The 17731-nt window shown below is 21.8% G+C and overlaps 2 protein-coding genes across 2 annotated transcripts; one reads left to right on the top strand and one right to left on the bottom strand.

The window, feature by feature from the left end:
- Positions 1-5016: 5016 nt before the first annotated feature.
- On the bottom strand, positions 5017-9717 carry LOC122509311 (TBC1 domain family member 7). Its single transcript, XM_043623271.1, has 5 exons — positions 9586-9717; positions 8836-9185; positions 8443-8727; positions 5300-5429; positions 5017-5216 (listed from the first exon to the last, which is right to left on the bottom strand). The coding sequence occupies exons 1-5, from the start codon at positions 9625-9627 to the stop codon at positions 5130-5132; spliced, it is 894 nt and encodes a 297-aa protein (XP_043479206.1). The 5' UTR covers positions 9628-9717; the 3' UTR covers positions 5017-5129.
- Positions 9718-9887: 170 nt separating this feature from the next.
- On the top strand, positions 9888-17509 carry LOC122509307 (E3 UFM1-protein ligase 1 homolog). The gene is made up of 5 exons (XM_043623267.1): positions 9888-10029; positions 10266-10843; positions 13241-13387; positions 13501-14847; positions 16963-17509. Exons 1-5 carry the CDS (start codon positions 9950-9952, stop codon positions 17103-17105), a joined length of 2295 nt encoding a protein of 764 aa, XP_043479202.1. The 5' UTR covers positions 9888-9949; the 3' UTR covers positions 17106-17509.
- The last annotated feature ends 222 nt before the right edge of the window (positions 17510-17731 follow it).

Here is a 17731-nt window from a genome sequence, read left to right on the forward strand (position 1 = left end):
CCGCCAATCTGACAACAGTGATAGACAAATTATTTAGAAGCGGAATCTTGTCAATCGTCACAAAATAAAATCGTGTTTTAAAGATACAGTAAATCGTGTTTAAGAGAGAGTGAATTGAGAAAAAAAAACACTGCTGAGTCTCGCCTATTGAAGAACCGGCATGCCGAAAGCACAAAACGGCAATGCAAATAAAAAGTTACAATAAGTATTTTTATTCGGCACATTAAATCACTGTTTTTTTTTAATTCGAATCATATCTTCCTTCACAATTTCTTTGTATACATTTTACATGTTTTAAAAAAAGAAAATGAAACTTTATGAAGGACTGTTACGTTTTATGTTACCGTTATTTACATAATTCGTTACTGTTTTTTCACCTGTATATATATAAATATATATATATTAAGAATTTGAATTACAAAAAAATAAATTACTTTTAAATTTTCATTTTAAAATAGCACTATTACCGAAAGGCTAGTCGGTCTAGTGCATTAAAAACTTTTGGCGACATGTGCTGCGACGCGTGGTAATTGTAATTATAAATGATAATAATTTTAGCAAAAATCAGGGCTTATCTCCTCGACAAATAAAACTCGAATATATTATATATTATACGAATCGAGTAGATAAGCCTAAAAGAAAGTTTGAAATAAAAAAAAAAACAATGAAAAATCACTAAAAAAAAAAGGAGATTTTAATAATGGTCTCTTTAAACAAAGCCAAAGAATGAATAATAATAATAATTGAAGATTTATCGTGGGATTATAACAAGAATCTAATTAGATAGCTCTTTTTTTTCGATGCGTGAAAAGAAATTTTTCATTCAAAGCTCCGAACGCTTATTTACATATTTAGATTATGTTCGAGCTGGATTTCGCATCGAAATTTTAGACTCTCGTGACTGATCCATTTGTAATTAATTTTGAATTTAATTTTAAAATCAATTGAATTTAATTTCAAAATCAATTCTTTATTTAATTTATTAATTCATTTATTTTAATTAACATTGAATTTAAAATTCTATTTTAATTAAATTTCAATTTAAAATTTTATTTGAATTTAGATTGAATTTAATTAACATTTTATTTTAATTCAATTTTTACAGGTTTCGTACTCGTCTACTAATTCTTAGAAAGAACTCGAAAAATTTTAATAAAATTCTTGAAACACTTCAATTATTTTCAAAAAATTTTTCGAAATTCAATTATTTTCAATATCTATTATTTTAATAAAAAATTTCTCATAAGAATTCAATTATGTAAAAACATTTTTTATAAAATTCTTTGCGAATATTCAATAATTTGCATGAATAATAAAATTTTCACAGGAATTCAATTATTTAAAAGACAATTTTCTTAAAATTTTTCGACAAAAAATCAATTATTTGTTATTTATTATTTAAATTTAAAATTATTTTTATAAATAATAAAATTCTTGTCAGGAATTCAATTATTTTTGAAAATCTTATTAAATTCCGCCGCAAGGATTCAATTATTTTCTTAAATATTATAAAATTCTTCGGAAAAATTCAATTATTTTCAATACAATTTGAATAAAATTTCCTGTTGAAATTCAATTATTTTTAAAAAGTTTACCAAAATTTGTTGATAAAATTCATTTTTAAAAATTGTGATGAAATTTTCAGAAAAGTTCAATTATTTCCAGTACAATTTAATTAAGTTCCTCGTTCGAACTGAAATTTTCTTCGAAACAATTGAATTTCTATTTAAAAACATTTCTTTTTTCATCTATTAGAATATTAAAATTTTCACAGGAATTCAATTATTTAATTAATTTCATTTATTTCTATTTTTAATACAATTTTAGGTGAATTATTCAAAAAACAATTAATATTGAAATTTTTATTAAAATTCTGCAAAAGAATTGAATTATTTAAAAATTTGTTAATAAAATTCTTTACAAGAATTCAATTTTAAGAAATATCCAATTATTATTCAATTAATTATTTTTTTTTGTATTTAAATAATTGAATTCTCGCAGAACTTTCTAATCAGAATTGATTTAAAATTGAATTTGAATTCAAATTTAATTTTTAATAATTTTATTTAAAAATTTCAACAACAAAAAAATGATTGAATTTTATGAAGAAGAATTACAATTGTAATTTTTAGAAATATTTCAATTTCAAAAAGGTTTTACATTTAAATTATTTAAAATAATTTTTGAATCTTATTTAATTTAGAAAAAATTGAGTTATCAAATTTAATTTCCCGATAGCTGCTTTTTTCAGTCTTAAAAAATTGTTTAAAATTAATTATCGAGTACGAAGCCTGTTTTTATGTACAGATTAAATTTCATTTTAAAGAAATTTACACCAGAGTTGTTTTTGGATCAAAATTTACAAATTTGATAAATATTTTTTCGAAATTTATTAATATTTTTAATATACGTATTTTTTTAAGAAAACAAAATATTTTCAGATATTTACCATTATTTACTAAAATTGAAAAAAAATTTACAAAAAATGTGAAATAATTTTAACTTGAATTACGATTGAATTTTTCGTTGTAAAAATAATTTTTTTTTTCTTTAAATTTTACGACGTGTGCTTTCAAATGGTATTTTAAATAAAAAATATATATACAATATTCATTAAATAAAAAAAGCAAAAAAAGGAAACAATATTATCATATCTAATGTAAAATTTTATTTTTAAATTAAATCATCGATTCTACAAAAAACTGCCTCTCTAATAAATCAAATCTGAAGAAAATGTCTTCGTGAAAAAGACTTAATTCAGTATAAGCATTGATAGTAAGTGTCTACCATTGATAGTATAATTCAATCATCTAAATAGTATTCTACGAATTAAATTTCATTTAATAATTATGGATCAGTCACTTAAAAAAAATATAGATCTCGATAGACGGTTATAAACCTTGATTAAACTTCAATAACATTACTAATGATTCCAACTAACTCCAAGAATTCTTTTGCCCTTTTTTTCAAAACAATGAAACAACCAATAGCAATTATTCTTAAACACAGCTTTGTGCATCCTTTTCTATACATAGAATAATGTTGTACAACAAATCGAAGTTTTCAATTATTCATCTTCGAAAATATTTAAAAAGAAAAAAAATAGAAATAGAAGAATTAAGAATAGAAAATAAAAAAGGGGGTTTACAATTTATTGTTAAAAAATATTCAATCAATAAAAAGAATTAAATAGAAATACTTCAAGAAAAAAAAATCATATCTTTGGCGTAAAATAATTTTGCTTTAAAATTTTGTTTCTTGTTTTTTTGGAAAACAAAAAAAAAATGATACTTTTTTATATTTTGCAATTAAAATCGACTGTGACTGTGAATGCAGAAAAGTGATAGAATAAAAAAAATGAGAAACTAAAATAGAAAATGTATTATAAATATACGTTAGTTTTATCTTAATATGTATTTTGTCGAATGAATGTTTATAGTTCATAATCAACATTATCATCTCTTAAATACGAGCAGATTTCTATTCTGTATAATATTTTTTCATAGTTCCTCAAAAATAATGCGCAATTCAAAAAAAAGTAAATAAAAAATATATTGCATATTTTCGAATATATACGGGGCTCTAGTCGAATAATTTTTTCCAATAAGCATAATTTTAATTTTTAAGGTATATATTAACATATATACACAGTATATTTATCTACGTAACGTTTTTTTCATTTTCTGTCAATTATCATATACACACTGAATATTGAAACAAAATTTGTATTTTTATTCTGATGTTTAATGTTTAGTCACTTTAATTGTATATAATTTTATGTGAATCGTTTTCTCAATTAGAAAGCATTTTTCTTAGATATATTATATAATCTTGTCTTTTTTTTTTGATAATGCACTTTTTTTTTAATTAGAAAAATTTTTATTCAATAATTTTATTTCAATGAAAATAATTTTGTTACAATGACAACAATTTTGTTTCAATTAGAATATTTGTGTTTCAACGTTAAAGTCGTTTTTCTTTGAGAACAATTTAATTATATTTCACTTATCGAAGAAAAACGAATTGGACTAGAGTCAAAGAAAAGGAGAAAAAAAACTGGAAAAAATTCTACTACGTTTATTTAAAAACGTGATAAATTTTTTCCTTTGATAAAAAAATATACGAAATAACTGTGACTTAGAAAACACTTTTATCTCTCTTATAATGCACTAATAAAAAATAGTTCCCTTTATTTTTTGTTTCTTTAAATATATATATTTCTTCACTTATTGAAATATAATTTTAATGTTGTGCCAAATTTTTATTCAATTAAAAAATATTTTGTTTTTTAATTAATATAAATATTTTTTCCATCCCATTTTCTCATTTTTGACAATAATTCGACGAAATTAATTACATAATGAAATTCGTAATTGTTTGTGAAAAAAAAATTAATTACAGAATTGAATTCGTGGTTTTTTTTGTGGAAAAAAAATTGTGATTATTTTGAAAAATGACGAGAAAAAGAGAGAGATATAAAGTGTTAGTACACTTCAAGTGGCATTAGTTTTCTTGGAGATGCAATCATATATTATAAAATAAAAAGAATTAATAAAAAAAAAAAAGTAAAAACTTGCCAGCGATGTAAATTTCTTTTGTCAATATCATAGGTTCGACACTTATTTCTCCAAATAAAAGTTTCTTGATGAATGTATAAACGATTTAAAAGATTTTATTCGGAGATAATCGAAATCGAACGAAACATTATTTTGAAACTATCGAATAATTTATATTTGTATGCAGTGAATTATGTGTAAACGCCATATGAAAAAAAATATATATATATAAACGAAGGATACATCGTTCGGTAAAATCTAGACGAGGGTTTTTAACTCTTGAGAGTTAACAATATAATGACGAATGAATTAATAAAATTGATTATTTTTAACTGTTTTAGTATTTCTTTTCCTTTAATTCCTTTTTAGTTTATTTTTATCTTTTCTTTTCTTTTTTTTTTAATTTACCCGAACTTAATATTAATTTGTCACTTATTTAGATTGAAATTAAAGAATAAAATTATTGAAATTATCATTTATTTGCAATATATTAATAAATAAGCTTAGAATTCAAAAATTAGAGATAATGTTTATACAGCCATAATTTGTGAGTATTTGCGATTATAAAATTACCTAAGTATTTTGTACAACATTTGATCCACTTTGTTGCCATAATTCGATTGCTTTATTGACTATAAGCTCTGAAGTTTCTTCAGTAATCTATAAGAAAGGAAAAAATTGAAATGAATTTTATTCAAAAAAAAAAAAAAAAAAATTAGGAAGATGAAGAAAAAAGGACTTACATTTTGAATAATATCGAGAACATTGTCGAGTTTACTGCATTTCAGTAAAAATCGACGCAGAGTAGTTAAAATTACAATTGCAACAAATACTAAAATTTTATATGCTCCTACTGCAATCTTGTCCCAAATTCTATAAACAAATATTAAATTAATAATTATTATAGACAATTATTTAATACTTATTTAATTAAGTTTAATTAAATTAATTCAATACTAAGAAAATTATTCGGATTATTGAATAATTAAAATTATTTTTCAGAATGAAATTAATTTTTTTAAAACAATTTTCAAACAGCAAGCTTCGTACTTGATAATTAATTTTTAAAAAAGTAGCAAAAAAAAGCTTTAAGACTAAAAAAATAGTAAAAAAGTATCTATCAAAAAATTTTCAACGATTTCAATTTAAAAATCTTTTTAAATTTAATTATTCATGGTTGCCACAAAATCTAGATTTCAAAATTCCAGGCTTTTTCCAGGTTTTCCAGGTCAAAAATATTAAAAATTCCAGGTTAAAATTTAGGAATTATTTGTGATGAAAAAACAAGTATTTTACAAAACAGTGTTAACAATATTCATTATTATGTAGTTATAAATTAATGCCCCCTTAAACAGTTAAAATCACAGGCATTTTTATGTCAAAGTGAGACAATAATACTCACTTACCTATATAAGGGTAATTTTTCTGAAAGTGCTACTTTTGATATTCGATTTTTTAATTTATTTTTTTTAAATTATATGGTTTTTTCTATTGAAACTACTTTATTTCATACTCAAGAGTAAGAATTTAAGTTGCGCAAAATTAATTTGAAAATATTAAAGTCTTTCTTCTTTGAATTTTACTAGGGCCGATAAGTAAAATTTGAATATTTATAAAAGCAATAATATTCCTCCTTTTTATAAATAATATATATATACAAAAATTAAACATCAGATCTTTAACTTTATTTTAATGTGCATTAAAATTTTTTTTAGAATATTTTTAATGTATAAAAACATCATTAATCATCATGATGTAATTTTAACTTAAATTGAAGACAAAATTTAAACATTTTTATCACATATAAAACGGAGGTCCAAAAATTTTTAAAATACACATAATGATAGAAAAAACATTGTATTTTCTGGCACTATTTTTAAAAAATTTCTAAGAATTTGAAAAAAAACCATAAAAATTTAGTTTTCTTATAAAATTCCTATTGGAGAAATGTTAAAAAGACTTTGGAGATGAAATTATTTTAGTTATTGCATAAATTCAGAAGAATCAGTCATAATTAGAACATTCAAGTCAATTCTAAATTAAATAATTTTTATCTTTAAACGTTGTTCAAAATCTTGAACAAAAAACAACTAGTATCAAAAAATTTTGACAATCGTAATACTAATAAAGATATAAATTCCTTTTTTTAGAACAATCTTAACAACATTTTTCACAGTTTTAGTCAATAATTAAAAAGAAAAATTAAATTAATTTAAAGAGAAGATAACATGGAAAAGGAAAATTGTATGTTAACATTTTTAAAAAAAATAACATGTTGAATGGAATTTTTCTTAATATCTTTCACTAACAAAAAAAAAATTCCAGAAATTTGTTCAAATTCCATGCTATTTCCAGGTTTTCCATACTCTTTTTCAAATTCCATGCTATTTCCAGGTTTTCCAGGTTGTGTGGCAACCATGTTATTTCTAAAAATTCCCACCATAACGCTTCTAATATTCAATTATTCTCTAAAATTTTAATAGAAATTCAATTTTAAATCAATTCTTATTAGAAATTTCTCCAAGAATTCAATTATTTAAATATAAAAATAAATAATTTATTAAATAATTCATTATTTCTTAAAATTGAATTCTTATAAAGAATTTTATCAACAAATTTTTAAATAATTCAATTCTTTTGAAGAAAATTCATAAAAATTTCAAGAATAATTAAATTTTTCGAATAATTCATCTAAAATTGTATTAAAAATAGGAATTGAAATTAAATTAATTAATAAATTGAATAAAAAATCAATTGTTTCGAAGAAAATTTAAGTTCGTGCAAGGAATTTAATTAAAATTGTACTATAAATAATTAAATTCTTCTGAAGAGTTTAACACAATTTTGTAACAGTGAATTCTATCAACAAATCTTTATTCAATTTTTTTTAAAATAATTAAATTCCATCAACAAATTTCATTCAAATTGTACTGAAAATTATTGAATTTTTCGAAAGAATTTTCTAACTTATGAAAGTAATTGATTTCTTGCGACGAATTTAATTAAAATTTTATTTTAATTAATTAAATTCTTTTGGGAAATTATATTAAAATAGCAGATATTGAAAGTAATTGAATTTCGACAAATTTTTGAAAATAATGAAATTCTTCAAAGAAATTTAATGAAAAGTGTATTGAAAATAATTAAATTCTAATACACAAATTTTACCAATATTTTTGAAAATAATTAAAAGTTTTCGAGAAAATTTATTAAAATCGTACAGAAAATAATTAAATTCTTTCAAGGAATCGTATTAATATTGTTAAAAATAATTGAAATCCTCTGAAGAATTTTATTATTTATAAAAATAATTGCAAATTTTACCAATATTTTTAAAAATAATTAAATTTTATCGAGAAAATTGATTAAAATTGCATAGAAAATAACTTAATTCTTCCAGAGAATTTTATCGAAAGTTTTGAAATAAATTGAATTTTTTCTATGAATTGTATTAAAATTTTTTAAAATAATTGAATTCACAAAGAATTTTATAATTTATGGAAATTAAAAAAAAATTTTTTTTAATAATTGAATTGTTATAAAGAATTTTATTAAAATTTTTGAAAATAATTATTCAATTCTAATAAACGAATTAAATCAAAAATTTTTGAGAATAATTGAATACTTTTGAAGAATTTTAATCAAATTTTTAAGAATAATTGCATTTTTCGATGATTTCATTTAAAATTGTATTAAAAATAATTGAAATCCAGCAATGAGTTTAATTAGTTACAAAAATATAATTGTATTGTTTTAACGAATTTTATTATTTATATAAAGATATTTGAGTAACAGTTAAAAATAACTGCATTTTTTATATGAAAAACAAAATTTTTTTTTATCAAAAATTTCTAAGAACGTAATAAAAAAAATTTGAATTTCTTACTTTGTTATGGAACCATCGCTAATTATGTCTGCAAAACATGAATGAAACCAAGTTTCGTAAGGAAGAAATTTCAGAGCATCAATTTCAACTAAATGATTGTATAATTCTAAATCTTCACGTTCAAGAACAATGCACGTACATTCTTTCAATCGATCAACGTCCTTTTGAAATTTTTGAATGTGATCGAGAAAACCACACAGTACCCAATAAATATCCACTGATTTTTCATTATCATAATCTATACTCATAACATTCCATAAACTTTTTGCCATCTTGTTCATTGATCTGTTAAAAGAGTCAATTAACTTTGAATTTAAGTTGTGAATTTCAAATAAATTAAATTTTAAATAATTTAACTAATTAGGAATGATGATTATAATAATAATAACAAACCTAAAAGGTGGTATATCTATTTGTGTGTTCATATCAAGTTTTGTCCGTTTATTCCTCAGAAGCCACATTGTAAAAAACATTTGTGAAGGTTTTGTTGTGACGTCCATTATTTGTGCACTAATCAATGCACTCTTTAAATCTTCAAATTCATTTTTTCGTTGCTTCATAACAAAGTCGTGACTATCCTCATGAACTGGAATAACTCCCAATAAAATTTTCCATAAAAAATTTCGATGTATTGCAGGAACTGTGAATCGTAAACAGAACTGCTTTAATTTTCCTTTATCCAAGGGACGTTCTTTCAATAATATTTCTAATGATTTTTTCTCCTCGACACTTCGAAATCCAACCTACAATTTGAGAAACATGAAAATTTATTTTTATAATAACAATTAAGAGAAAAAAGTAAACTGTTACCAGTAACGAGAAAAGTAAATTAAAAATATAGTATTTTACTCTACTCCTCCACTATTATAATAGGATAATAGTAATAAAAGGAATAAAGATAGTAATAAAAGTAATGAAGATAGTAATAATAATAATGAAGAGTAATAATAGTGACAACAACAAAAATAATGATTATCACTGTAAAATACAGTAAATAAATAACAAAAAATTGAAAAATAATATAAATTTTGAGGTTAGATTGTCTCATTTTGAAATATTCAATTTAATTTACAAATATTGCAAATAGTTTAATAATGTAATTTAATGTCGCAAATTTACACATAATATACAGAAAAATCTCACCTTTTCATAATATGAGGAGCGAAAATTCCGTTCATCTGTCATTCTCAAATTTTAAATGTCTACTGTCAAAACACTATACTACTGGCATTTAAATTGTTGGTACATTTGATTGTTCATTTTTACCTACCGGAAATGAAGTTGATTGTCTTACCGACAACTTTCAAACACACGTGTGACGTGGATAAAAACAACACATAAAAGAGTTGAGTGACATAAGGAATGTTTTTGGGGTGATTTTCCAGTGTTTAGAAACACAAAACACTAATTAAAATAAACACTCTAGTTAAAAAGACTTTAATGGTTTTAATAAGACCAAAATAATTATTAACTGTGATCAGAATTTTTACAAATATTGTCGAAAAAAATGACTTCTGTCGATTGGGAAGAAGTTAAAAGACTTGCTGCAGACTTTCAAAAAGCTCAGCTTAGCTTTTCTCTACAAAAGTAAGTTTAATTGATAATTAATTATTTATTTTTGAAATTTTCTCCGGGATATAATACAGAAGGGGATTTTTTACAAGTGATACATAAATTTGAATGAAATTACAGCGTTTTGTTTTACCCTAACCTCAAAAATTTTGTTCTAAAAAATAAACATTCGAATGATTCGAATTTTAATTATACTATTTGAATTTGTTTTTAAAATTGAAACTATACTGAACTTGAAAACCTCTTTTTAGACTCTCAGAGCGTAATTGTGTGGAAATAATAACAAAACTAACCGAAGCAAAATTATTGAATATTATTTTTACGAACGATGGCAAAGAATATGTGACACCGCAACATTTGGAGAAAGAAATAAAAGATGAATTATACGTTCATGGTGGACGTATTAATTTAGTGGAATTAGCGAAAATTTTGAATGTCGATTTATCACAAATTTCCAAATCAGTCAATGATATTGAAAAGCATGATAAATCGTTGAAACTCATTTTGGGTCAATTAATTGACAGGAATTATATGATAAGAATTGCCGGCGAAATTAATGATAAATTAAGTCAACAAGGTCATATAAATGTGTCGGACTTGACATTGAAATATGATTTACCCGCTGAATTTATACAATCATTGTTGGAAAAAGAATTGGGAAAAATTGTCTTTGGTAAACAAGATTCACAGGATTTAAAAGTATTTTACACCGAGGGCTATGTGGCGAGAAATCGCGCAAAAGTGAGAGGAGCTTTGTCCGCAATTACAAAACCAACTCCACTTTCTGCTATTTTGGGACAATGCGCTGTTCCTGAGAGAATATTTTTCTGTAAGTTGTTCTACTTTTTTTTTGTTAGAGTTTATTTTGGTTTTAAAATACTTATAAATATTCATTTCAGACTTCAAACTCGTTAATTAATTAAAGAAAAAGTAGCAAAAAGTGGTTTTAAAACTGAAAAGAAGTAGAGAAAACTATTGAAAAAATAAATTTGGCGACTAAGGAAACTAAAAAAAAATAACAACTAAGGAAAATTAGTCGATTTAATATCCAAAAAAAGTAACTTATTTTATTCAGGGCTATCACAAAACTTTGATTATGTATTTCTCTGATTTCTAAGAAGAATATAAACTTCTTTCTTTATTCTGCTAATGATTTCAATTCTAAATTTTTGTAAAATTCAATTATTTTCCAAATTTTCAATTAGAATTCTTCAAAAATACGTTTACATTTCAAAATAATTTTTAAAAGTCAAAGAAATAAAATTCTTTGAAATATAAAATTTATTTCAAATAAATTAGACAACATTTTCAATTATTTCATATTTAAAAAATTATTTTCGGGAACTCAACTATCTTCAGGAAATTTTAATTACAATTTTTCGAAAACCTAATTTTTTCATAATTTCTTTTTAAATTATTCAAAAATTCCATAATAATTTTTGAAATAAATATTTAAATACTTATTCTTATTTATTTCTCCACAGGAATTTTTATAAAATTCAATAATCAAATTTTTAAGTACAATTAATAAGAAAGATGATTTTATTTTAAAAATTTGAAATAAATTCTTTGTAAAATTGAATTATGTACTTTCAAAATTTTCAATTAAAATTAGTAAAAAACTTAATTATTTTCAAGAAATTAAAAAAAAAACTCTTCAAAGCAATTCAATTATTTCAATTATTCAAAATTTAATTCATTCCAAAAATTACAATTCTTACAGAGTTAAATTATTTTTTAGAATTTTTAAATAAAATTATTCAAAATTATTATAAAAAATTCTATTAAATTTGTTTCTTAAAAATATTTTAATGCAATTTTTCAAAAAGTAATTAAATTTCTACCTATAAAGAATTTTTCGACAATTTCAATAACTACTCAATTTTTTGAAGAATTTTGATAAAAACTTCTGAAAATGATTGCTTTTTCAAAATTTGAAAAAATTGTCTCATTTTTTAAAGTGAGAAAGATAATTCCTAAACAATTTAATGTTTTTATTAAAATTGAATTGAAAATACATATTTGAATTTCTCAGAAGAATTTTATTAAAATTTTTTTGAAAATCATTAAATTTTTGTAAAGAATTGTATAATAATTTTTTTAAAACGATTGAATTCCTGCGAAGAATTTTATTAAAATTGAATTGAAAATATTTGAATCTCTCAGAAAAATTTTATTTTTAAATAAATTTAAATTTTTAAATTTCATTGAAAATAATTTAATTCTTTTTAAGAAAATTAAAATTCTTTTGAGAAATTTAAATAGTTAAAATTGTATTGAAAATAATTAAATTCTTCTAAAGTTTAAATCACTATTCTTAAAAATAAGTGAATTCTATCAACAAATTTTGTTAAACTTTTCAAAAATCATTCAATTTTATCAAGAAATTTTATTAAAATTGTATTGAAAGTAAGTAGGTCGTTGAATTTTTCCGGAGAATTTTATAACTTATGGAAGTAATTTGAATTATTCATGCAAACTTAATTAAAATGTTTTTTAAATAACTGATTTTTTTGGGAGCTTTAATTGAATTAGTAGATATTGAAAATAAGTGAATTTAATTAAAATTTCTCAAATTAATTAAATTCTTTTAAGAAATTTAATTTAAAATGTATAGAAAATAAGTAAAATCTTATACACAAATTTTAGCAAAATTTTTGAAAAATAATTGAATTCTTTTGAGAAAATTTATTAAAATTATCTTGAAAATAATTAAATTTTTCTAGACAATTTTATTATTCATGAAAATATTTGAATTCTCAAGAATTTTATTAAAATTATTGAAAATAGTTTAATTGTTTCTAGGGAAATTAAAATTCTTCCGAGGAATTTAGTTAAAACTGTATTGAAAATAATTAAATTCTTAATAACAATTATATCAAAATTTTTAAAAATAATGGAATTCTTTCGACAAATTTCTAATAAAAAATTTCTAATAAAAATTGAATTTTTTTTAGAGAATTTCAATTAAATTGTATTCAAAAACAAAACAATTAAAATCCTTTCAAGAATTATATTATTTTAAGAAAATAATTGAATTCTTTGACAAGAATTTATTAAAATTGTTAAAAATAATTTGTTTCGACTAAAATTATTAAAACTTTTGAAAATAATAAGTATAAAAATGAATGAATTAATAAGTAAATTTTTTAAATTTTGAATCTAAAATTATTCAAAAATGTAAGAAGTTGAAGCAGATAATAATTAATAATAAACAATTTTATAGCAATTCTGGAGAATTTACAAGAAATGATGCAAGTTCCTGGTGTCGTTACTGGAAAACAAGGCGGAAATAGTATTTACGTGCCATCAATTTATTCCAAAAGTCAAAGTGAATGGGTTGACAATTTTTACAAACAAAATGGATATCTCGGTAATGTTTAATTTCATTAAATTAATTAAATTTGTTAAATTGTAGATTATATTTTTTAAATTATGAAAATTTCAAAAATTAAAAATTCTAATTTCAAATTTAAATTATTTCAGAATACGATGCACTTTCACGTTTAGGAATATCGGACCCGAAAAATTTCGTAAAACGTCACTTTCCCAATGAGAATTTAACACTCCTCGACACTGTTGCTGTTGGTTCAACAATATTAGATCAAGTTGACGCAAATATCGACGAAACATTAGCAACCGAAACATTCATGGACATTTATCCACTTTTACCATCAGTCTTCAGTTCATCTGACGTCGAAACAATTTTAAAAGAAACTCTAAAACGAACAAAACGAAATATTCATATTTATGCATCGACTGTCATCGTTTCCGAAGCGTTCCTACAGAATTTATACAAAAAATTAGAATCACTAGCCGAGAAAAAGGCCAATGAACTCGTCGACAGTGGAAAATGGCTACAATCAATTGCTGAGAATCGTCTAAAATCAAAACCCACGGAAATAATTGATACAAAAACAGATAGAAAAGCTGAGAGAAGAAAAAAGGCGTCAAGCGGTAAGAGTGGTGGCGGTGCACAGGGTCGTGAAACAAAGACAAAATCAACAAAAAAAAAGTTTCATCAAGGAAAAAATAATGATTCAGACGAAGAAAATGCTTCGTATTCAAATGTAAAACAAGAATTAACATTTATTGCTGTCGTCGATATTGCCAAGGAATTAAAGAAGGATTCAAATATTGCCGATATCGATGAATTTGTCGATGAATTAGCGGCGTATTTACAAATTTTATTAAATAAACACGTGATGCAAGTGGCCGAGCAATTAATGCAAAAAAGTAAGAATACAAATTTAAATGAAATTGAAGATAGACTCAATATGATTGCGGTGAATATTCGTGTATTTGACAAGGGTATAAAGCATTTGGAAAAAAGTGTACAATCGTCAATGATTAAATATTTATTGAAAACATTGGGATTGGATTTTGTCACGGAAATATTTAAATTGGCGTGCAATCAAAATGTTATACAGTGTCCAAATAATTTAACGACAGAGGCGAGGCAAAAATTACTTCTTGAATTTCCAAAAGACATTAAGGAGAGTCTTGGTGAATTGCATAGAAGTGTGATTGGTGAGTCGGTGGAGGATTTTTTGAATTCCATTGAATCTGCAATGATTGCTTGTTGTTTGGTTTTGAGGAAATATGATAAAAAGAAGGATAGGCCAATTATTGTTGGTCATAGGGAAGCATTACTTGATCAAATTAATTCTACTCAGGATCCAGCATTGGCACTTCATTTGGCGACAAATATTTTATTCATCGTTGCCACGCAAAGTGCATTGCACATGTCGGGTAGGCACGTTTCGTCGATTCTCACTTTTCTGCAGACGCACTTGGAACTCGAGGCTATGTCCATTCTCACTAAATATCATGGTATGTTTTTTTAATATATATATATATATATATATTTTAATTAAATTTCAATATTTTAATTAGTATGTAAATATTCCGCGGTATTTCTATTTTATATTCAATTTACAAATTTTTTTCTTTTCTAATATCAACTTCAATTTGTTGACTGAATGATTTTCAAAACACTAGTAAAATTGTTTAAAACAATTTAATTAGTTTCAGAAATTTTAATAAAATTTTTCGCAAGAATTCAATTATTTTCGTGTATAATAAAATTCTTCACAGGAATTTAATTATTTACAATACAGTTTATATGAAATTCCTCGAAATAATTCCATTATTTTCAAAAAATTCTTTATAAGAACTTAATTATTTTCAATACAATTTTAACTAAATTCGTCTGAAAATTTTTAATTTCCTTGAAACAATTAAATTATTTTTAAAAATTTTAGTAAAATTCTTGGCGATAATTCAAATATTTATATTAATAATAAAATTGTTTGGAGGAATTCAATTATTTTCAATACAATTTTAATAAAATTTCTTGATGGAATTCAATTATTTTAAAGAATTTTAATAAAATTTGTCGAAATAATTGAATTATTTTATAAGTTACAAAATTCTTCGGAGAAACTCAATCAGTTTTAATATAATTTTAATAAATTTTCTCGAAAGAATTCAATATTTTCAAAAATTTGTTCATATGAATTTAATTACTTTCAATTCAATTTAAATAACATTCATCGAAATAATCCCATTAATTAAAAAAAACTTTTATACAATTCTTTATAAGAATTTAATTATTTTCAATACCGCATTTTAACTAAATTCCTGGGAAGAATTTTAATTTCCCTCGAAACAATTAAATTATTTTCAAAAATTTTAATAAAATTTTTGTCGGGTATTCAAATATTTTCATTAGCAATAAAATTTTTTGGAAAAATTTAATTATTTTTAACACAATTTTAATAAATTATAATAAGTTATTTTATAAGTTACAAAATTCTTTGGAGAAACTCAATCAGTTTCAATATAATTTTTAATAAATTTTCTCGAAAGAATTCAATTATTTTCTAAAATTTGAATAAATCCATTGAAACAATTCTATTATTTTTTTAATAGTTTAGTCTTTGCAAACATTCAATTATTTAAATTTTTTTCCATCTCGTTTCCTTCTGGTTTTTTTAAATCTTTTTTTCTATAAAATTCCTTAAAAATTCATTAAATTTCAAAACGTTAAATAAATTTTTTGAAAAATAGTAAAATGTCATCTTTAAAATTTAAGAATTATAATTCCAAAATTCAATTATTATTTTCAATTATTCTTTAAAGAATTTAACTATATTCCAAAATTGTGATTACTTTTTTTTTTCATAAATAATAAACTGCTTTGCAGGAATTCAATTATTTTCATGTTATAAAATTCTTTGGAGGGATTAAATTACTTTCAATACAATTTAAATAAAATTATTTAATAGAATTCAATTATTTTTTGTTTCCTAACTTTTGTAATAATTTCTCTTTTTATATTTTTTTAATCTTAAAATTAAAATATATAAAAATTATTCAATTCTTGCTAAGAATTTTATGAAAATTTTTGGTAATAATTGAATTTTGTTTATAATTGTAATTAATAATTTTGTTATTAAATTTTACGAAAATTTTGATAAAAAATTGAATTCTGTTGAACAATATTTGATTATAGTTTTCGTAAATAATTAAATTCTATTAAAGAATTTCTTAAAGTTTTTTGAAAATAATGGAGTTTTTAAATAATTTTAATTGAAAATTTTTAAAATAATTGAATTTTGCGCAGAATTTATTTCAACTTTTTAAAATAATTGCAATTAAAAATTTGACTATTAAATTTTATTTAAAATCCTGCGTAAAATAAATAAAATTAAGTTTTTAATTAATATTGTTTAAACAAAAATTATCGAAGTTTTAAATAAATATAGATAGAAACTCTGAAAAAATAAGGCTTTTGAAAAATTGTTATTAAAATTTCTTTAAGATAGTTGAATTCCCGAAAATAATTTTAAAAAATTGAAGTAAATTGGAAATTTTGTCAAATTTAATTGAAATAAAATTTTTATATTTAAGAAAATAAAATAAAAATTAATTTTCTACTTTTAGATTTAGTGCTGAAATTATTGAGTTCAAGTGAAGAGGCGGAAAAAGCAGCAAATTTATCGCTTCTCGATGAAGGATTGTCAGAAATAAAAAATATTGCCAATGAAGCAAAGAAATATGTGAAAACAGATAAATCACACGATTAATTATAATACTGTACAAATGTTTCAACAAGCGGATTTGCTTTGAAATTTCTTATGAGTGAATTTGGAAAATGAATTATCACTTCAAAACTATTTTTTAAAATATGTATAAAAATTCATTTAGAATTTTTTTAAAATATATATAATTTTTATTACAATTATAATTCCGGTGATGTTTTAAATTAACGCACATTTTAATTATAAAGAATTAAATTCACTTGTACTTGAGAAATTAAACAAAATTCTTAAATACACAAATTTGAAGAATTAACCAAAAACTTGATGAATTCAGTTAAAAATTAATGAAATACAAAATCAAATGCAAACTTTTAAGAAACTTCAATTTTTATTTTTACACAATAAATAATTATTATATTTAATAATTTTTACATTTGAAAATTAATTAAATTTAAAGAATTAAAATTAAATACCTAATTAATTTAAACTCATTAATGTTGAAACATTGTAAATTTTCAAAAAAAGTGTCAAATTTTTTATCGTTCTTTTTTAGTGAGTTTTTTATTGTACACTTATAAAAAATGTATAGCAAGAGAAAAATAAAATTCTGTTAATTTAAACGTGAAATTTTATTAATTCAAAATAAATCTCACCACTGTATATAATATGGA

Source organism: Leptopilina heterotoma, unplaced genomic scaffold, assembly GCF_015476425.1.
Source record: "Leptopilina heterotoma isolate Lh14 unplaced genomic scaffold, ASM1547642v1 Lhet_60, whole genome shotgun sequence".
NCBI lineage: Eukaryota > Metazoa > Arthropoda > Insecta > Hymenoptera > Figitidae > Leptopilina > Leptopilina heterotoma.

Coding starts and splice junctions, on each gene's coding strand:
- LOC122509311 (XM_043623271.1), bottom strand. CDS start 9,627: ATGACAGATGAACGGAATTTTCGCTCCTCATATTATGAAAAG. Junction 8,728..8,835: donor ATAGATATACCACCTTTTAG/GTTTGTTATTAT, acceptor CTCTTTTAACAG/ATCAATGAACAAGATGGCAA. Junction 5,430..8,442: donor AGCGATGGTTCCATAACAAA/GTAAGAAATTCA, acceptor ATTTGTTTATAG/AATTTGGGACAAGATTGCAG.
- LOC122509307 (XM_043623267.1), top strand. CDS start 9,950: ATGACTTCTGTCGATTGGGAAGAAGTTAAAAGACTTGCTGCAGACTTT. Junction 10,030..10,265: donor CTTAGCTTTTCTCTACAAAA/GTAAGTTTAATT, acceptor ACCTCTTTTTAG/ACTCTCAGAGCGTAATTGTG. Junction 13,388..13,500: donor CAAACAAAATGGATATCTCG/GTAATGTTTAAT, acceptor AAATTATTTCAG/AATACGATGCACTTTCACGT.